The sequence below is a fragment of the Podarcis melisellensis genome (assembly GCF_964234715.1).
Source record: "Podarcis melisellensis genome assembly, chromosome: 2".
NCBI classification, from domain to species: Eukaryota; Metazoa; Chordata; class Lepidosauria; order Squamata; family Lacertidae; genus Podarcis; species Podarcis melisellensis.
The window spans coordinates 108877361-108899841 of record NC_138529.1 but is presented as its reverse complement, the minus strand read 5'-3'; the positions used below and the strand labels follow the sequence as shown (position 1 = coordinate 108899841).

The window sequence follows — 22481 nt, the reverse complement described above, 5'->3', positions numbered from 1 at the left end:
GGATGCGAACGGGATCCATTTTGGAGCCCTGTTCGCATCCTGAATAGACTAAGACGCGACTGCGCGTCACGTTTTGCTGCTTCTGCGCATCCGTATGACATCGTTTTGAGCGTCTGCGCAAACCCGGAAGTAACGCACTCCATTAATTCCGGGTTGCCGCGGAGCACAACCCGAAAAGTGCTCAACCTGAAGCACATTCAACCTGAGGTATGGCTGTATCCAGATGGGCCTAGAAACAAGGGAAATTACTGTTAAACTCAACATGCACATTCACTGCTGTACATCTGGCTAATTTTAGCTGCCTTTGTAGCTCAAATCAACACACTTTCAGGACGGCCACTCATCATCACACCCACTGCTCTGCAGCTGTCAATCAACCACTCTTGCAACTCATTCCTTCCTCCTCCAGCACAAGGAATAAAGGTTATAAACTCTTATGCACACATACAATCTAGTTCTCAGACTAGTTTTTGAACTTGGTACTATTTTCAACCCTTTCACGTACACCACTTCTAAAATGCACTTGCGATGTGTTAAGCTTCCTTTATATCGAGAGGTGGCAAACCATCAGCCCTGCAAGTATGGCCCATGGTTGGGGAAAAATAGGAATTAACACACACAATCATTTAAAGTTGCAGCTTCCACACTCCTGCTTTATGAATGGGTTTTCTCTCAGCCTCATTTCATGATAAACCAGCAAAAATAAAGGTAAAGGTACCCCTGCCCGTACGGGCCAGTCATGTCCGACTCTAGGGTTGTGTGCCCATCTCACTTAAGAGGCCGGGGGCCAGCGCTGTCCGGAGACACTTCCGGGTCACGTGGCCGGCATGATGAAGCTGCTCTGGCGAGCCAGCGCAGCACACGGAAACGCCGTTTACCTTCCCGCTATAAAGCGGTACCTATTGATCTACTTGCACTTTGACGTGCTTTCGAACTGCTAGGTTGACAGGAGCTGGGACCGAAAGATGGCAGCTCACCCCGCCGCAGGGATTCGAACCGCCGACCATGCGATCGGCAAGCCCTAGCACTGAGGTTTTACCCACAGCGCCACCTGCGTCCCTGTGTTAATAGGAATTAACACACACAATCATTTACAGTTGCAGCTTCCACACTCCTGCTTTATGAATGGGTTTTCTCTCATCCTCATTTCAAAAATAGTTGTTTTTAATGTTATGGAGATGCCTTTCCCCCCTGTCATTTTACTGTGCAAGGATGAGGGTCTGCAGAGGGACAGTGAGGACACTCAACACAAAAAAGAAAACATAAGAAACCCTTTTATTTGTTTACAACTTTTCAATATGAAAAAGCAGGGATTTTTTTTCCCTTTAAAAAAGAGTAAGATGAGGCAGGGAAGAAATGAGAGAGGAATGAAAGAGTAAAGATGCTGAGGCAACAAGCAGGAGATTGAAAAAGCCAGGCTTTGTGGTGGCAGTGTGACTTTTCAGATGTAAAACCCTGTTTAGGCAGAGTCAGAACTAATGTCCCTTTCCACTGGCTCAGCGATCCCTTGGAACAATATGGCTCCCTTAGCTACTTCCTACAGGTTTGATACTACAATAGAAGACTATCCACATCAACAACAAAAAAGAGGCTTAAAAAAAAATCAGACATTTGAGTATTCTCATGGATAAAGAGCTCACTGAAAGAAAGCCTAATTCAGTTCCTCTTTCCTAATGCAGTTCCTCTTTCCACAACCGCGCAAAATATTCAAACATGGCATCTCCCAGTCCCTTTTCGGACAAACCTTTCTCCCATCTGCTCTGTGTGTGCAGGTCTTTGCTGCCCTTTTAAGTGCTAACCTCCATCACTCCTCACTGATCTTTAGCCTTACCTCCAACTTTTACAACTGTGAGCAAAAGCAAACTAAGCCATGGGTACTTTGGATTTGTAGCTACCTTTCAGACAAAGTATTTTTAATGGTAATTATTTCTTCGAACAGCAGCTTGCAAGGCATGACTCCCTTGCGATCTACTGCTGCTTGTGTTTATTCCGACTAAAGAGTGCACCCAGCACTTTGGGCCCAGACAAATCAGCAATGTCTCAATCTCTGCCTCAACCTTTGGGAAGGGTCCAAGCCTCAAAATGTTATTCAGGACAAAAAGAGTGCTTTGCTCTTTTCTACTATAGCTCCAGGGCAAGGACAAAAGTTCTAATGAAATAGTTTGAAAGTCAGGCTTTTGGACATCATATTTGGCAAAATCAGGGAGAGGGAAAGAACCCTTTTTGGCTTTCACACCAGTTTGGGCTGACTTCACAAACAAGAATAGGACACAAACATCCAGAGGCGCAGACTCTGGAGGCAATGAGCATTAATTTATATTGTGGGCATACCATATAGGTAAAGACATCTGAACCGGTGGTTCCTGCAAAGAGAACTTGCATTTTGTTCTCCTGATCAACAAATGCCTTCTACATTAATGTTGGTTGCTTTAAGGTGTTCCAGGGGCAAGATGATCCAGTGGCAGATTTTTCAGAAACATACATATAGGGAAGACCAAGCAATCTTTAGAGAGAACTCTACTGGGGTAGGAATCCACCAGACTTCAAACCAATTTACACACCCATTCTGCAGGCTACCCCAAAACTAAACCCCAACTTCCTATTAGCAAATGCACTTTGAAACCATTGGCCTGCGGCTCAGATTAGCAGAAGTCAGGTTATTATTTTCTGCTTGGACAGAAAGAAATGTTTCCATTTTAAAGTCAGCTACCTTTCTACTTTTATCTGGAATGGGTCCCCGTGTCAGAACTGATCCAACATCCTCACACCCTTTTGCAATTAAAAGGCTCTCAGCCTTGTGCTTCTTAACAGCTCACTTGATTAACTATGGTAGATCAGGGAAAGGAAATCAACCATCACTAGTGACCAAATATAATCATGGATAGACAGAACCTCTTCTGTCTTTTTCAGCCGCTCTCAAGGGACGCTCTGAGCAGCCGTTTCATTGTTAAATCAGCCACAGGCTGTTCCCACCACTGAGAAGAAATGGAGAGAGGGTTAAAATGGAGAGACTGGCCCATTAAGAGACGCAGGAAGGGGTTGACAGGCTGGAGAGGAAGGAAAAAGAAACAGAACGTGGAGATGCAGGGTTTTTGTTTTCAATTTTTATTTTTGTGCGGATTTATTGACTTTTCTGTTTTGTTTCCCGAACTGCCAGCAGACTCGCCTCAAGCTTCCTCCTCGGCCTCTTCGCCGAAATCCTCCTCTTCCTCCGCCGTGGCATCTTGGTACTGCTGGTACTCGGACACCAGGTCGTTCATGTTGCTCTCGGCCTCCGTGAACTCCATCTCATCCATGCCCTCGCCCGTGTACCAGTGGAGGAAGGCCTTGCGCCGGAACATGGCCGTGAACTGCTCGGAGATGCGCTTGAAGAGCTCCTGGATGGCCGTGCTGTTGCCGATGAAGGTGACGGCCATCTTGAGGCCTCGGGGAGGGATGTCGCAGACGGCAGTCTTGACGTTGTTGGGGATCCACTCCACAAAGTAGCTGCTGTTCTTGTTCTGGACGTTCAGCATCTGCTCGTCCACCTCCTTCATGGACATGCGGCCCCGGAAGACGGCTGCGACAGTTAGGTAGCGCCCGTGGCGGGGGTCGCAGGCCGCCATCATGTTCTTGGCGTCGAAGACCTGCTGCGTCAGCTCGGGCACTGTCAGGGCGCGGTACTGCTGGCTGCCCCGGCTGGTCAGGGGGGCGAAGCCGGGCATGAAGAAGTGAAGGCGAGGGAATGGCACCATGTTGACCGCCAGCTTGCGGAGGTCGGCGTTCAGCTGCCCGGGGAAGCGGAGGCAGGTGGTGACGCCGCTCATGGTGGCCGAGACCAGGTGGTTGAGGTCGCCGTAGGTGGGCGTGGTGAGCTTGAGGGTGCGGAAGCATATGTCGTACAGAGCCTCGTTGTCGATGCAGTAGGTCTCGTCTGTGTTCTCCACCAGCTGGTGCACGGAAAGGGTGGCGTTATACGGCTCCACCACGGTGTCGGACACCTTGGGAGAGGGCACCACGCTGAAGGTGTTCATGATGCGGTCGGGGTACTCCTCGCGGATCTTGCTGATCAGGAGCGTGCCCATCCCGGAACCGGTGCCGCCGCCCAAGGAGTGGGTCAGCTGGAAACCCTGGAGGCAGTCGCAGCTCTCCGCTTCCTTCCGGACCACGTCCAGGACAGAATCCACCAGCTCGGCACCTTCTGTATAGTGGCCTTTCGCCCAGTTGTTCCCAGCTCCGCTCTGGCCTGTAGGAGGCAGGAGAAGGGGGGAGAAACCATGACGCTTGGGCCAAGCTGGCTCATTCTCACAATCACAGCTCCCGTGGCTACCCAAGCCCACATCATTCACATTCGGTGTGTCTCCCTGAACTTAAAACTAGATACAGTCATACCTTGGTTTTTGTACAGCTTAGTTCTCGAACTTTTTGGCTCCCGGACGCTGCAAACCCGGAAGTGACTGCTCCAGTTTGCAAACTATTTTTGGAAGCCGAATATCCGGATGGCCTTTGGATTGGCTGCAGGAGCTTCCTGCAGCCAATCAGAAGCCGCTCTTTGGTTTCTGAATGTTTTAGAAGTCGAACGGACTCCATTTGACTTCCAAGGTACAACTGTAAATCCTTTAGCCCCCCAGTAGCAAACAACAACTCTCTTGGCGCAACCTGTTTTAAGAAAACCAACCCAGTGCAGCTCATATGCATCTTCTGCTTGGATAAGGCCAAGAAGTTCGCTACATGAATATGGCCCGAAACGGGGAAAGACGCTAATTATGGACTGTTGGGATTTTGCAAAAGCTGGAAGGATAAACCAATCCACCCAATGCTAGGAAGTGATCAGAGATGCAGCTCAAAGGGGCTATATCCACAAGGAACAATGTAATAATAATAATTATTATTATTATTATTATTATTATTATTATTATTATTATTTATATGCTACCTTGGGGGGCCTTACTCCTCTACAGCAGTGGGGGGGGGATTTTGGTGCCCTCCAGATTTTGCTGGAATGCAAATCCCACCATCTCCGACCGCTGCCCATGCTTATCGAGGCTGATGGAGATTTGGGAGTGGGAGGATCGCAAGTTCCCCCAGCCCTGCCCTAGATGCGCTGCTCAGGCCATTGGGAAGTCTTTTAGAGGCAAGGCTTAACGTCATTTAAAATGCTGGTTTGGGCACCGTGCTTTTGGGCAGCTCACAGATGGCCAATTGCCTACAAAATTTGTGTACGCAGCAGCGCTTCCTTTGCCAGGCTGATTACAGGGGGAGAGAACATGTGGTGAGAAATGGCTCCTGGACATCACGCCCTGTTACTCTCAAAGCCTGGTGTCTCTTATGCACAACTGGGGGGGGGGAGGGGGAGTAACAGAAGCAGAAGAGGAATTGTGGCGTTTCCACTCTCCCTGAAACTAACCGAAAGTGCACACCCACACCTTCTCCATGGGAGCAACCTATTCTCTTCTCCTTTCCACAACAAAAGAGGCCAACCCAACTAGTTTACAAGAGGCATCTGTTTGCGGTCCTACCCCCTTCCCTCCCAGCTACAGATAGAAACAGCAAAGATTGAGATTGCATCTTACCAAACACGAAGTTGTCTGGCCTGAAGATCTGACCGAAAGGTCCAGACCTCACGGAGTCCATAGTTCCTGGTTCCAGGTCAACCAAGATGGCACGAGGGACATATTTGCCACCTGGGAGAAAGAAGGACAAAGGATACCTGAGAAAGAGGACTGCGGTTCCCCATCCATGGCCCCTCCCATAACAGAAACCATGTTGCTAGCTTCATATCCATTCAAATTAAATGCAAGCTTTTTAATGACGTTCTGGTTTATCAGTAGAATAGAATAGTAAGTCACTAAGGAGTTTTGAGAAGAAAAGTACATTAGAATACAAGATGTTTGCAAGAGACACTTTGGACAGTGAACAAATGTGTGCTGGGACTGACGACACGGCTTGAAGGCTCATTTGAGCTGAAGGATGCTTCATCTATTATTTTACTGCCTGCACGTGGGGAGCCGGAAACTACAACTAATCCAGAATGCGGCAGCTAGACTGGTGACTGGGAGCAGCCGCCGAGACCATATAACACTGGTCTTGAAAGACCTACATTGGCTCTCAGTACGTTTCCGAGCACAATTCAAAGTGTTGGTGCTGACCTTTAAAGCCCTAAACGGCCTCGGTCCAGTATATCTGAAGGAGCGTCTCCTCCCCCATCGTTCTGCCCGGACACTGAGGTCCAGCTCCGAGGGCCTTCTGGCGGTTCCCTCACTGCGAGAGGCCAAGTTACAGGGAACCAGGCAGAGGGCCTTCTCGGTAGTGGCACCCACCCTGTGGAACGCCCTCCCATCAGATGTCAAAGCGATAAACATCTACCTGACATTCAGAAGACATCTGAAGGCAGCCCTGTTTAGGGAAGTTTTTAATATGTGACATTTCAGTGTATCTTTTATCTTTGTTGGAAGCCGCCCAGAGTGGCTGGGGAAACCCAACCAGATGGGCGGGGTACAAATAATAAATTATTATTATTATTATTATTATTATTATTATTATTATTATTATTATTATTATTATATAGATCCCTGGTAGGCAAAATATCAAGGGATGAAAAACAATTTGAAGTTTATCCCTACATAGCAAAAGGAAGGGAGTAGATGAAGAGTGCAGCACCAAATACGAGAGAGAGGCAAGCAGCAAAATGGCACTGGAAAGTGTAGGGAGCTTTTGAGTCATTTCCCCTGCTCGTTCTGGTGGAAGCCTCCCTTGTGGTCCCTAAAATTCTGCTGGTTGCACCTTTCCAAGTTCCATTTTGAGGCTTGCCTTCCCCGCCCTCAGCAGTTAAGAGCGAGGAGCTTGCATTTAAATTACAGTGGCACCTCTAGTTACGAACTTAATTCGTTCCGGAGGTCCGTTCTTAACCCGAAACTGTTCTTAACTAGAGGGATGCTTTCTCTAATGGGGCCTCTTGCTGCCGCTGCACCGCCAGCAAACAATTTCCGTTCTCATCCTGGAGCAAAGTTCTCAACTCGAGGTAACTCTTCCAGGTTAGCAGAGTTTGTAACCTGAAGCGTTTGTAACTCAAGGTACCACTGTATTATTTTTTAAAGCTAACACAATGAAAGATGAAATTCTCTAAAGACTGAAAAGGTTGCACCAAGCAAGCTCTGGCAGTATGAGCCTGAAATGCACAGATCCAGTATACACACCTTCGCACTTGGGAAACTTTCCATATTCCCCTTTTCCTACTTATACTTAGGGCAAAAGGCACAATAATGAGAAGAAATGGTAAAGGAGCCAGAAAAAAGGCAGGTTATTCAGATACAGTGGTACCTCGGGTTACATATGCTTCAGGTTACATACGCCTCAAGTTACACACTCCACTAACCCAGAAATAGTGCTTCAGGTTAAGAACTTTGCTTGAGGTTAAGTACAGAAATCATGTTCCGGCGGCGCAGTGGCAGCAGGAGGCCCCATTAGCTAAAGTGGTGCTCCAGGTTAAGAACACTTTCAGGTTAAGTACGGACCTCTGGAACGAATTAAATACTTAACTGTGCCGAGTTATGCATGCTATTTGCAAAAGTAATTTTGTGAATCAAAATGTTCCAGAACACCTAGGGGGTGCGGAAAGAGACGAATACTCGCCTGTGGCTTCATTGTAGTAAACACTGATGCGGTCAAGCTGTAGGTCACTATCGCCATGGTAGGTTCCAGTGGGGTCGATCCCATGTTCATCACTAATCACCTCCCAAAACTGCAGGGAATAAGAAGAAAAGGAAGATTCAAGTTAATGGCCGTGGACACAGCCCAATCATGGAAGCAGCACGACATGACCACAACATATCAGGAAATCAATTCTGGCTAAGGCAACACATGCTTGAAGCCACATCAATGTGCTCTACCCTTCAATGTGCTCTACCCTTCAGAAACAGCAAGCGTCCAGAATGCACCAGCTAGAATATTTAGCAGGACCATCCTGCCATATGGCCGCTGGCCACCATTTCGCTCCCCGACACAATTCAAAGAGGCGATTTATCAAAATGGATTGGGCCCAGGATACCAGTGGGATCTCCTCCCATGCTACCCAGCCCTCTATCCAAGATCAGAAGGAGAGGGCCTTCCCTTAAGATTGGAGACACAGTTGAGGACAATGACAATCGCAAGAGGCAGGGCCTTTTTAGTGCCTGCACCAATATCATGGAAGATTGCCGTGTGCAAGCACTACTGGCCTTCTCTGGTTGCTTTTCACCTGTTTGTAAACAGGGAACACTGTGCAACGGATTGCTGTATGTGTGCGGCACCCACAAGTGTTTCTCCATGTTGCAAATGTGCCCAGAGGCCCAAAATGGTTAGCAGCCCCATCCTTCTAAAAACAACAACAAACTTTAATGACAAAAGGTTGTAGTCCTAATTGACAGGAACGCAGCAGTGCTCTACTGCACAGTGGCGAGAGAAGTGGACTCTGCACATGCTCTGGCTGTTCCAGGTCGAACCTGAACACTGAAATCTAGTTCTGTGGCCCTATGTCAGCTGAAATCAAGACCTGGAATACAGATTTGGGGAAAGCAGGAATACGAGTGGGAGAGCGAGAGAGAGAAAAAATGCTAGACTCCTTCCACACTACCTTAAAAGGAACGTCTCTGCTCCTCTCCCCCATCCAGTCATCTTAAAGGAGAGACTGTTCGTATCTCCCTCGGAGGCAGATGGGCTGACTCAGCAGCTGCAGCAGCCAACACAAGCCCTGCCTTGTTCTCCTGGAAGGCGAGCCATGGATGGGGAATGGCTTTGAGCTGCAGCTCAGTAGTGTCCATTGGCTTCCCCCTGATCTAGAAAAAGTAAACACCCTTCTCAAGAGAAACTAAGGGGGCACAAACTTCATAATCAGAGCCTCTGTCTCACACACATACCCAGAAAGCAGCACTCCCAATATATCCTTCTCTCTATTTTATTCAGTTACGGTTCACTCCTAAGTGAAGTTGTGTTCTCACTCCCAGAAGGCCTTGCTCCATTGCTAGGAATCAGAGGGACACCATTTTGTTTTAAAGCAAACTTCCTTCAACAGTGGGGCCCCAGATGTCACTGGACTACAACTCCCATCAGCCCCGCTTAAGCCAGTGGTTAAGGGGTGATGGGAATTGTAGTCCAACACCATTTAAGGACCCAGGGATCGAATAACGTTGCTCCAAACCACAATTACAAACCCTTGCCTTGTGAAATCCATCAGGCTGATGGTTTCACATTGAAGAGGGCAGTGTCTCTTTACAGTACTGGTCCAGCCTATTAAAGTGCATTGTTGTCTCAAGAACAGGCCCTTTCCAACAGCTGAGGCTACCTCCATTTTGCCCTGCACTTGAGCCATTGCCCACCCTCAGCAACAAAGGCAATTCTGATCAGAGGTCATATTTAACAAGGGATGGGGGGCCTTTTCTGCAGTGGCCCTACATCTCCCCAACACTACCAGCTGTGATCTGACAGGCCCCAATACTTCAGAAGAGCCTTTATGTCTGCTTTTTCTTGAGCTGTGGTCCAACTGCTGGTTTTTCTTGTATTTTTGGCAGAATGTTTGTTGCTTATTTTCACTTTATCAATTTTGTTGTCATACTGTATTGTAACTGCACACCAACTTCAGAGCCTCCACCCCACCCCAAAAACAGTATAGAAGTATTTTAAGTGGATAAACATGATGCTGGACTAATCTACTTCATTCCTCGCCCCTCCAAAATGTCTCCTCTCAGCAGCCAGCCCTAGAACCACATTCATGGCCTGCCATGCAGTGCAAGTTATGCTAGCGCTGGGCAGGGTGATTGTTAAAATTTATTATTAAATTACCTCACATGACATCTTGCCTAGCAATTTCCAAGTGGTTTACAGGCGTTTCGAAAGCCGCTGACATACCCAACACACCCCTGCGGTTTCAAATTGCAGAGAAACCTTGGTGTGGGTGGACAACTCATCTTTTTAGGGAAGCTTGATCCAACCATTACTCTGTACTTTGGGAGAAACCACGAACAAAACTTTTCCTCAAAGCACAGCTAGAAAACCCCTGCCATTAGTCTCGCTCCTCTCCACCCAACTTCCTGGTCTTGAAAGAGTTTTGTTTGATTGCATTTGAAGAAAATAAACTTGAAACACTTTGGATAATCTCTCTCCCGCTCCTCAGAATTTGTAGCAAGCAATTGCAGTAATAAAATTAAGAGAATTATGTATCCAACAGACAATGCATTTGGGTCCTCTAACAGGAGGGTAAGAGACGCGATAAAGAGAAGCAGGAGGGAAATGGATCAGTACTGTATGAATATCAGAAAAGGGAAGTGAGGTTACAGGGAACCAGGCAGAGGGCCTTATCGGTAGTGGCGCCCACCCTGTGGAAAGCCATCCCTCCAGATGTCAAGGAAATAAACAAGTATTTAACTTTAGAAGACATCTGAAGGCAGCCCTGTTTAGGGAAGTTTTTAATGTTTGACCTTTTATTGTGCTTTTAAATTCCTCAGAATGACTGGGGAAACCCAGCCAGATGGGCGGGGTATTTATGTATAAGTATTATATTTTTATTTATTTATTTTTACTACTACTACTACTACTACTACTACTACTACTACTACAGCGGTACCTCGGGTTAAGTACTTAATACTACTATTACTACTACTACTACAGTGGTACCTCAGGTTAAGTACTTAATTCGTTCCGGAGGTCCGTACTTAACCTGAAACTGTTCTTAACCTGAAGCACCACTTTAGCTAATGGGGCCTCCTGCTGCCGCCACGCCACCGGAGCACGATTTCTGTTCTCATCCTGAAGCAAAGTTCTTAACCTGAAGCACTATTTCAGGGTTAGCGGAGTCTGTAACCTGAAGCGTATGTAACCCGAGGTACCACTGTATTGGAAATTTCCAAAATGACAGAAAGCCTTGACTGGGATAGGGAAGGGTTTTACAGGAGAAGAACAAAAGACAGGTTTTCCTTAGCCCCCCGATTTTGTGTTGCCACGAACCATGGCAAGTTTTTGCAACACGCTGCTTCAAAACACCATTGCTGCGTACCTGCCCCCTCACCCATCCTCACAGCCAAGCTGGCAATCAGGAAATACTTTGCGGGCCTGTTGAGCCACCAGCCTAGCTCCCGATTTAAATCTTAAGATCCTTGGCATGCAGACATTAAATATAACCCCGTCAAGAGTGCAAGCCACCTGCTGCTGCTGAGGTTCTAACAAGGTGCATGTGTCTGAGACACACACTTATGGGTGTTGCACCTGCCAACATGACTACACACCAGACACCTCCATCCCCATTAACCTAGCCGGGACAGACAACACCCCCCCCTTTCAGATGCCTCTTCCGCCCCCTTCCCCCAGCCCCAGGGTCTTCAGGCCAGCTGCTTCGAACATGAGCAAGGTCTCCCACACATGCCAGTAAGCTTTCAACTGCATGGACTGGACAGATGGCTGAGGTTAAGCTGCTTGTATCCGGCCTTTGTGGATCAATTCCCCAGTTGGGGGGGGGGGATTAGAGCTCCTTCTGGAAGCTGGAAATCCCAAGAATTAGTTGAGAGAGCCCAATTAGACGCAGGGAAGGAAAACAGGCATATTCAAAGGCCAGCGTGAATGAAATAAAAGACTGTTTCCACTGGTGGGGGCGGGACGCAGGTTAAGACCAGGAGAGAGAAAAACAAAGATATCTTGTGACTTAAAATAGGGAGCAAAGGCCAAACATTAGGACAAGCCAAGGGCTTCCCAGTGCAAGCAGCAACACAGGTTTCCGTCAGCTACTCAAACATTCAAGACTAGCCAGCCGAGATACAAAAGCGGAATCCAGACTGCTGTTCATGAAAACTACACAGTGCTATTTGCATCTCAGCTGTGGCTTTTTTAATGGGTCTGTAAAACGCCCACAAAACTAGGTTGTCTGGGTAGTACATAAATGCAACAGATATATATGCACTTGGGGTTACTTTATCCTGAGATAAGGTTTGGAATCTGACAGGGACAGGAGGAAATTTGGCGGTGATAAATTAATATCCCGCACCTCCTGGTGCCTTCCCCCTGGTCCAGATAAGAGAAGCTATAGGGCGACGCAGGAAGGCATTGGATAGACTCAGCTGTCTATCCTGAACAAGGTTTCCTCTAATCTTGGAACAGAAGCCTGATTCTGGAGTTGGAGCCCTACAGAACCACTAAGATGTTAGTCTGTGATCGTGACAGGTGATGGCATCATGACCCATCTTGCCTGCACCCCTAAGATTGATAATAATAAAATTTTATTTATATCCTCACTTTATCCATCAAACAGGAGGAGTTGCCCCCTTGCCTAAGCTTGCTATGTTGGAGAAGAGAGCAGTTCATTGAGGAGCCGGGAGACAAAAACTATGAAAATTATGTGCACATTCCTCTGTGTGTGTGTGTGTGTGTGTGTGTGTGTGTGTCACTCTCAGGGAGGCCCTTCACTTCTATAGAAATCAAATCCAGTGGGGAAAGGTTACTATACAGCCCCATCTGTCCATCCCCTGTGATGAATGGGGAGGGAGGCCCCTTAAGCTGCCACAGGAATCCATCTCATAGTCTGGGGAAAACAGAACTCCATTTTCCATTTCTGAGGACACCCCTCCCTCTCAATCACCTCCCTTTAGGCCACAGCTGTGGGTGGTTGGACAAAACATTCCACACATTTTTCAGCGCCAGGGTAATGGTTGACTGGAGGGACACGGACTGGCCAAACCACCCTTACACACACACACGCCCCCCAAGGGACACTCTTACCAAGACAGCTGCTCGGAAGGAAAGGATAACTAAGGAGGTGGACACAGCAGACCTTAACTCTGCCCTGGAAAAATTAACAGTGCTACTGAAGTTCAAGGGATTTTCACCCTGTGTGAAATCTAGTTACCCAATATTGATGAAGGGAGACATATTCTGGGTCCTTCCCACAGAGCATGAAGGACTTTTAAATTCTGGGGGGACATTTACAAGATTGCTGCCTGTTTCTACTCAAGAGAAGGCAGCCAGGAGCTCAGCACAAGCCATCCTTGGCCAACTAAGAGCCTGTTGGATCAGAGTGTACAGCTACAGAAGGAGAGCAGCCACCGTGGTCAATAGCCTTTAACCTCCACAAATTTGCCTTATCCTCTTTTGAAACCATCCAGTTGGTTGGTTTCATAGTTTAATGATCCGCTGTGTGAAGCACCTGCTCTGTCGTGAATCCTTCACCATTCAGCTTCATTGCATGTCCACAGGTTCTACTACTTTCTCCCGTGTCAAAAGTTCTCTCTCACCTCAGCTGCAATCTGGTTTGCCTGTCAAGCAGATTATGAGAGGAACCTTCAGGAGGAGCCTCTCTTGCAGCTCACACTGGGAAAGAAGGGGGTTAAGAGAGAATTGCCTGCATGGGAGAGAGCCCATGGGCCAAGTTAAATCCGCCAATGCTTTTTCAGTTAAAGACATCCTTCCAGAACACCCTCAATTATCCGAAAGGCTCCCATGAAGAAAACAGGGCACACTTCGTTTTCTGGTGCAACAGATGGCAAGAACAATGGGTGGAGGCTGCAATGAAAGATTTCGGGTAAACTCTAGGAGAAACTTCCTTAAGGTAAGAGGTGCTGAGACAGTGAAGCAGATGGTCTTAGGAGATATGGTGGGCTCTCCTTTGCTGGAGGAATAGGAACCAGCGATGCTGTTAGTGAAAGATCCTGCACCAAATATGAGGTTGGGGTAATCCCTTCTGACTCCTTGAAGTGTTATGATTCTAGAGCAGGCTTCCTCAAACCTCAGCCCTCCAGTTGTTTTGAGACTACAATTCCCATCATCCCTGACCACTGCTCCTGCTAGCTAGGCACCATGGGAGTTGTAGGCCAAAAACATCTGGAGGGCCGAGGTTGAGGAAGCCTGTTCTAGAGTAAGGAATTGGCATGGCCACTTCCCAACGCCATAGCAGGGTCTCACAATTACTTTAAGGCGACTTACTTACCACTTAAGTCATCCTGTCATTCACAATCAAAGTGGCTGAAGTAACTTTTGCAAGGTTTCCCAGGCTTATAAAAGGATTCTCCCCTAACTCGTGTGGAACAAGGGACTGTAGCTATTCCAGATTAATGCAAAGTAGAATCATGGCAAATGCAGATGTGTAAAGGCAATTTTTTCTGCCTCTCTAGCTCCCTCCTCAAAAAGGGGGGGGGAAGATTAGAGTACTAATCTACCTAACTTTGAGGACAATTAAGGCACGCTGAGATAATTTATGTAAAGTGCTATGTGATCGTGCAGCACTATCTCATAAACATGGTTGTTCTAATCTTTTAACAGCAGCATTATATGCCCATGTTTTGAGATCACTCCCATATAGGTTAATATTTAACATTAACTGCATTTTTGTTCTAGTAGGTAGATTAAGACCTACGGTTATGTAAGCACCTGCTATGTGTATCAGCTACTGCTATTGGGCGATTAAGTTATCATAGAGTCCTCATGTGATCAAGCGACAAGGCCACTGTGTAATGCTCGCCGGCATCTCACAGGGATCTACGTCAAAAAGGATATTTTAAATATTTCAGGCTCCACCGTTAGGAACAAGAGCAAACTGTGGCAGGGGTTCGTTTAGGAGCAAAGCAGGCTATATTCTCATACTGCAAAGAAATAATTATCAGGAACCTATTTCCCAGAGCACCTCAGATGATGCACTGTGAAAATATCCACGGCTTTGTGTCATTCCTTCCCCAAAAAAGGCATTAACCCTACTCTGGGCATGCTCAAGAGCATTAGCAGATTTATATATCCTAAAAGGGACCTGCATTCCTCATTCCTTTAATAGCTGAAATGGAACAAAAATTGTAGAAGGGAGTTTATGGTGTGTTAGGGAATGCTTGCACTACATTATTGGGTTTTATATGGCTTACACCACCATCGCTTGCTTCGAAGAATCATGGGGTTCGGCTGCACTTGGTTCAATCCCATGGAATATCCAAGAAGGGCTAGGAAAAGATCCCCCCTCTTAAATCCTGGAGAGCTTCTCCCATCCATGCAGAGGATCCTGAGCTAGATGAGGCAATGCTCCCATTCAGTAGAAGGCAGCTTCCTTTGTTCCCATGGGAAATGTGTTTTATGGTCCTCAGAATCCAGTTAGCATCTTCCCCAACCAGCCTCTCATCTTCTCAAGTGTTTCGAATCCCTAGTATGGATGCAGCCTTAAGTCCCAGATGGCTGGGGCTGATGTGACCTGCAGTCCAACAGCACAACTGGTGGACACAAAAGCAAGTAAAAGCTGCCCTGAGGTCAAGGTGGAACAGTGCAGACATGACAGGCTGCGGCCTAGTCGCGTCCCCCCCAAACACCATTCAGGGACAGGTATATCCTGTAGGGAAAGAGGAGTGAAGAACAGAGAAGTTAACCACCAATCAGCAGACCATCTAGACTTTCCCAACTCCAAACTTAATGTTGTCTTATCATTGAGTGGAGAGGGTGGGTCAGGGAAGAGAGGGACAGTACATAGAAAATGAATTTTGTTGTGACCAAAAATGTTCTCAAAGCAAGAGAGGGGAACCCCAGGCCTGGCAGTGGGAAGGGGGGAGGCTAAAATGCATGCTAATTTTATTAACTCTTTCCTTCATGAAGACCAGAGTCAGAAAAGTAATGCCGCTTCTACCACTGCTGCAGAAAGTTGTACTTCAATTTGAAAACACCCGCTATTTTCTTTAGAGAATTCCCTTGCCAAGATAGTGGAGACTCACAATCGCTTCACACATTTTGATTTTTAGACGTACATCTAAAACGTAGCATGGAAGAGAAATCTAACTGGTATACAATAATCTCTTAGCTGAATTTAGAGCCAGAGTTGAGTGGCCAACATTGGTTAAGTTAGAAAACGAGGCAACAAAACAAACTCTGTGACCCTACAGCTCCCTTCTTCAAATGCCCTATTGAAGTTACCAAGGCTGCATTTACACTTTACCTTTAAAGCAAATACTTCCCCCTCAAAGAATTCTGGGAACTGTAGTTTTTTTCGGGGTTGATTGGAATTATCACTTTGTATGGAGTTAACTACAGAGCCCAGTCTTTGAGGGGCAGTGTTTTAAAGGTAGTGCAAGTCACACCAAATTGAAACATTTGGAACATTTTTTTAAAACCCACAAAAAGCTGACTTGAAACTAAGCTATCCGTACTTTATGGCCAAGTTTGATTGTTTAAATGGAGAATGTTAAAAAAAGATCTGTTCAAAAGATCTGACAGCTTATGTCGCCTTACAATTTATCCCACTTGAGGGCTCTGGAATCGTTTTTTGTCTTGATGGCTGTGCCAAAGCAACTCTGGATGCCTGTGTGTGCCATTTGCTGGCCAAAAACACCCAAGGCACTGCAGAGCCATGAATTTTTAAATACACCAGGGGCGGGGGGCAGACTCACTTGGTCTGGCCTCACCCCGCTGCAGATCCAAGCTGACAAGAAACTGCATTTTTTTTTTTAAAAAAAAAGCCAAGCTAAGCACCTACTAGAATTGGCAGCTCTAAGAGGTTCCTAGCTCTGGTAGGAAGTTTTCGCTCAAAGGAAGGGGGGAGGCACGTTCCAAAATTGATACTCGTTTTGTAGAAAGATATGGCAACAATGCACCCGAGGAGAGTTCTTCAGCTCGGAATGGAATACGCTCTCTCCTTTTTTTTAATTCATCAGGTGCCAGCAGAGATGCGGAAACACGCCCTCCTGCCTACGAAAGAATGTGCCGCAATGTAGGTCAACCAGAGGTGAGCTGGGTGGGGCACCTGGGAAATTGCAGGCACTGGGGTTGCCTGGCTTAGGTGCATCTTCAAGCAACATCATAAAAGAGGTAGCATTTTACTCATCAGCTGAGTATTCAGGTAATGGGACCACAATCCCCTAGTATGAAAGATATCCATAGTATTTTTTAAGCCCAGTGCAACAGGAAAAAGGCTGGTTAATCAGATTCTCTTTCTCTCTCTCCCCCAACAAAAGATCTACAGGGCAGTGCATCAAACTGGATGACTCTTGCCTGCAATTGCAACTTTATGCCCTCAACCTCAATCTGTGTGTGTTTAAAATACATCATACTTTTTAACCAGACACAAGTCAGTTTGTAGCCTTCCCAAGCTACAACATTACTGACATTCCACCACATTCTAATAAGAGCAAGCGTGGTTTCCAGGTCAGGTTTAAACCTTAATGCCATCCTTTAATACATCTGGGTTTGGTGGCTCTTCTTCACACACACTCATATTAATGAGTAACTGTCACTCATTTTGCAGTGGTGGCAAAACCTGCCTTCTGCCCATCACAATGTGAATAGGCGTCTCTGTGATCTCCCCTAAGGGTCCCTGTTTAAAGCCATGCACACACATCCAGTCTCGCACAAAATGGAGCATCTGACCAGTGTAAAATCCACCCACACTGATCTGGCACCTTCCAATTCTATGGTTTTATGGGAGATAATTAAGCAGACAAAGCTGTAAAAATATTGCCTTTAGGATTACGACTGCACCCCTCATCTAAGGTGATAAAATGTGGGAGGAAATCATTCTTTGGTTCAATGTAGATTGACATAGTTAATATGCAAGTGGAGAAGCGTCATGTGAAAAACCAAAGCTTGCACAGTTCTTTTACAACTACCAAACTCTTGACAAGATGTCCTTTCTTTTTTTTACCCCTATTGTACTAGGGAAGCGTATCAGCTACCCGTTTTGTTTTTAAAAAAAGCTTATTCCTTCATTTAAAGATGTACCTCTGCAGCATTTTGATTGTGATTTACACCAGACAGAAAGAGCATTAGAAAATATTCACTATTTCCCTTTAAAAAGCACGAGGACTGTAGGGTCCTGCTTTGAACAGAAGTGGAAATTGAAAATCCAAAATTCCCCTTCATTTTATTTCATTTGCATTGTGGGGAAGGGCAAGCAGCCAACCATAGGATGCCCTTCCATTGTTCCCAGCTGTGCTGTAAGGGACACACCTTAAGAGCTGTCACTCCTTGCAGGTCTTGCCTAGCATACAAATAAGACCGCTATCCTCCAATCTGTGGACACAGTACTACAGTCTTCTCTTTTTTTGTTAGTATGGCTTGAAGCCCAGCTCAAGTTGACCCGGCTCCTTTATTTTTTTGCTTGGAAGATGCTCTTACTATTCAAGCCAGCAAATGGAGAAAGAGATTTATCTTGATGCTCCTGACAGATGGGAGAAACCACAAGATTGCTACGTTTTTAGGTCACACACACAGGCTCAATCTTGGTTTCTGCAGCAAGTAGTGCGAGAGAGAGTGCTACAACCCCTCCTCCCTCCCTTTGCTAGAGAGAGGGAGACCCACCCAAACCAGACAGCAGCAGCCATTACAGGCACAAAGGACAGAGGAGAGTGGTGATGTGGCTACGAGACAGAGTCATCATTCCAAGGCAATTTGCAATAATGGGAAGGAAGAGAAGTAGCCCGGGAGCCTCGATACGGGAGGGAAAGAAGCTGGGGAAGGAAGGATCAAAGAGCACCCAGAAATTTAAAGTGTGTGTGTGGGGAGAGCAGAGCAAATGCGCCAGCCCACCAGCCATGTGCTCCTGCCTCGCAGACAAAGAAGGTGGAAGATGGTGGGCGTGCCATTCGGCGCCAGAAATGGCATTTGCTCAGCAGAAAACGGGAAAGGGCGCGCGGGGGAGGGAAAAGGCGAAGGAAAAAAAAACTAGTTTCTTTTTTAAAAAAAAAGTCACGAGGCGTTTTATTTCAATGAAATAAGATACCAAGAATCCAAATCGTTCTCAGCAACATTCGACGGGGCACTGTTGCAACAAAATCACAACAGAGACCGCGCGGTTCCTTTCTCCCTTTTTTTTTCCAAACAAAAGGATACTCTGACTGCGCCGGGTGGGGGAGGGGAAGGATCAGCTCCCACGTTTCCACGAGGGTGGGAGAGGCAGAAACGTAGTGGGGCATTACAGCACAAACTCTGCAGCCCCCCCCCCACTCCTTTGAATCTGGGGGTGGGAAAAGCACCCTCCCAAATCTAAGATTACAACGAAGCTGTTGCAATTGACAGGGGGGTCCCGGCTTTGCGGCCACCAACCTACTTCGCTACTAAATAGCAGCTTTTTCAAAATACACCCATGATCGAGTTTCGGCCCCTCTGCTTTTATATCAATAACAGTGTCGGTTTCTTAAGCCATTTTCTTGGGAGAGCATCGGAGGGGCTTTTTGTTAAGCAAACAAAAACCAAACCCTAATATATATATATTTTTAAAAGCAGAATCCGCCCAAAACCAGAAGGAAGCCGGGGTGTGGCGAACAACCGCGTGGTTCGCGCTAATCTGGTCCATTCCGTTGCAAGGAAGAGAAACCTTGCACTTTAAGGAGCGGGCAGAGCTGAGCCTCGATCAATTCCGGGGGGGGGTGTCTTTTTTGGGGGGGAGTCAAGCCCTTTTGCTGGAGATACCCCCCCTCTTTCTCCAGCTGTGTCGTGCGCGTTGTCTCCCCACGCCTACCGATCATTCGAGACCGTTGCCCCCCCTACTCTGCCGCTTTTTTTACCTCCGAAAAAAGAATCTCCCCATCCCACCCGCTATCCCTTTAGGTTAAATGATCAATGCATGCATATCTGTGCATTTTTTTTTCGGGCCAATTGCCACCCCAGGTTGAGAACAGGAAAACACGGTCGCGATGGAGCAGCCCGGACTTTTGCTCCCCGCCTCCTCTTTCCCCTCCCAAAAAATTCAAATCGCACCTTCGTAGCGCAGCCGATTTGGCGCTTAAATCTACACGCAACGTTAGACCGATAGATCAACTGGCGCGCTCGCTCAACCCCACCACGCCGAGCGAGCGGGAACGGGGAGGGAGATAATACAGCTTTTCTGGTTGACTCATCCACCGAAGAGTCTAATCCCGTTAATTTTAAATCGCGGCATTTATTACGGGAGGACGGCACTCCCCCTCTTCCTTATTTTAGAGGAAGGTCTTTATTTTTATTTTTTTTAACCCACACACCAATAAACATTGCTTTATAAAGCAAGCCCCAAGGCGGACACAGATACCCTCCCACCCAAATCCTTTTCACCCGGACAATGGCTTCGCCTACACGGGAAGCCAAGGCACTTTCTAGAGAACCGAAAGAACGCCGCACGGCGTTGGAAAAATCGGATTATATTTAGCAACGACCACATGCTGAAAACAAAACAAAAAAAAACAAAAGGTCAGAGACTCCTGCTACTGTCCTTATTTTAAAATTAAGCGCGCCGACGTGCAAAGCGAAATATTATGCCACCGTGGCAAGTACCTTAACCCGTTTTACCGAATTGCACCGCTGCACCCCTCCCCCAAATAGGATCTGTTGCATTCACGCGAGAAATATATTTATGGCATCCTCACCTTAGCACCGATCTGGTTACCACATTGTCCAGCTTGAATGTGGACGATTTCCCTCATTTTGCTTGGATTTTATTTATTTTTTTTTAAATCACTTCCCCACACTTTTAGCTTGTACGCTTAAAACGCCGCGGTTTGATTTTTTTTTTTTTAAAAAAGCACAGAACGTTGGGGAGCTCAAGGTTCTCTTCTCCGAACGCGGCGGCGGAAGCTGAACGTTCCAAAGAGGTTGGCGAGGGAGGCTGGCGAAAGCCAGACAAAGCTTTTATAAAGTAGCGGGCGGCCCGCGCTCTGATTGGCCGAAACGTCTCAGGGGCGCCGAACTGATTGGATGGCGGCGACAAGAGACACGTGGTGGAAGGAGGGGGAAGGCCGAGCTGGGTGTGGCGGCTGATAGAGGCGCAGGGGGATGTTGGGAGTTGCGATTTTCCTTTTGTTGTGACAAAATGGGGAGTAAGGGGGCCGCTGTCGAGGGGGCTTGGCATGATGGCGGGTGGTGCACTTATAGTATTGATGCAGAATGCCGGAGCATGTCTGTGATGTAATACCGCAGGCACTGATTATATAGATGGTGTGCAAAATTGGCCACCCAATTTCATGCAGTCTCCCCCAGGAATGAAGGGCAAGCATTCATATGCAGTATACTTAAAAGCATGCAGGGAACCTGTGGCCCTGCAGATGTTGTTGCGCTGCGTCAGCCGCAGCCGGCAGGACCAGTGGTTAGAGCTGTCCGGAGGACCACTCATCTCCCCATTCCTCAGTTGCACCACTGTGAGTGATAAATTACTCACTGTCAGAGCCTTGAGAATCAAGTTTTCTCTATTCCTGGGTAGCTTTGTCCTGGTCTATTTATTTGAAAATTAAAAAATAATAATGTGGTACCAGAATGTGTGTGTGTGTATTCACCATGACAGTGAAGAGGATAAATCCACAATATATGTGTAAAATAAGATTACATTCATGCAACGAGTTTGAAAAATATCACAAGCCAGCTTAATATAATTGGATCACCCTGCAGAGAAAGCCTGGGAGAACAAAGGAGTTTTAAGCAGGCAACTAAATGCCAGTACTGGTGGTCATGGAGTGCATTCTGAAGGGCATGTAGAGGTGTAACAAACTATGACCGAAATGTTGAGAATTGGCACTTTTATAAAGCAGTAACGTTTATTGGCAGGCTATGGTGTTTATTATTAGTAGATTGTTCAGTCTTTGTGCCATATGTTAAATATTTAGATGGACAGATTGCAAATTTGGTGCTATGTTTCATTAAAATGTGACCAGTGTGCTTTGATTGAATTAATAAGATAATGTTGCTATATCTTTTGCATTTTTCCCCTTTGTGAGACGTGGCTTGCTGTGCGAAAGTAGCATACCAATAATGTTTGAATCACTAAATTGTTTTAACAGGGTTCTTTTATTCTACATTTTAATTATGGGTGTTTCTATTTCAGTGTTGTGTCATTGCTTATGATACCTGTAAACCACTAAGAAGCCTATTTTGACAAAATTAAGAGCAATAATACAATAATAATTATGAGGACCCCTTAATAAAATATTCAAACCCAACCCCTGACTCCTCCCTGCCACCCCCCAGGGACCCTATAAAACCTTCAGGGGGCTAGCCTCCCTTTACTAAGGTTGCCATATTTCAGAAAGTAAAAACCAGGACACCCCAAAAGTTGTTGAGCTTTTTTAAGGAAGAACCCATAATTTGAGTACTGGCTGATGTCTCTATGGGACTGGTTTTGGTAGGACTTGCTTTCCAGGTAAGAGTACTGAGGACTGCTGCATCACTTGTCCAACCTTCCTGGCTTTTGAAGCACATTAGTAGGCTTCAGCGGGACACGGGTGGCGCTGTGGGTTAAACCACAGAGCCTAGGGCTTGCTGGTCAGAAGGCCAGCAGTTCGAATCCCCGCGATGGGGTGTGCTCCCATTGCTCGGTCCCTGCTCCTGCCAACCTAGCAGTTTGAAAGCACACCAGTGCAAGTAGATAAATAGGTACCACTCCGGCGGGAAGGTAAATGGCGTTTCTGTGCGCTGCTCTGGTTCACCAGAAGCGGCTTAGTCATGCTGGCCACATGACCCGGAAGCTGTACACCAGCTCCCTCGGCTAATAAAGCAAGATGAGCGCTGCAACCCCAGAGTCGGCCACGACTGGACCTAATGGTCAGGGGTCCCTTTGCCTTTTAGTA

General features: G+C 46.8%; 1 protein-coding gene across 1 annotated transcript; it reads right to left on the bottom strand.

Annotated features, from left to right (window-relative positions):
* Positions 1-1256: 1256 nt before the first annotated feature.
* TUBB (tubulin beta class I) lies at positions 1257-20545 on the bottom strand. The gene is made up of 4 exons (XM_081902908.1): positions 20292-20545; positions 7612-7720; positions 5553-5663; positions 1257-4225 (listed from the first exon to the last, which is right to left on the bottom strand). Exons 1-4 carry the CDS (start codon positions 20346-20348, stop codon positions 3168-3170), a joined length of 1335 nt encoding a protein of 444 aa, XP_081759034.1. The 5' UTR covers positions 20349-20545; the 3' UTR covers positions 1257-3167.
* Between the last annotated feature and the right edge of the window lie 1936 nt (positions 20546-22481).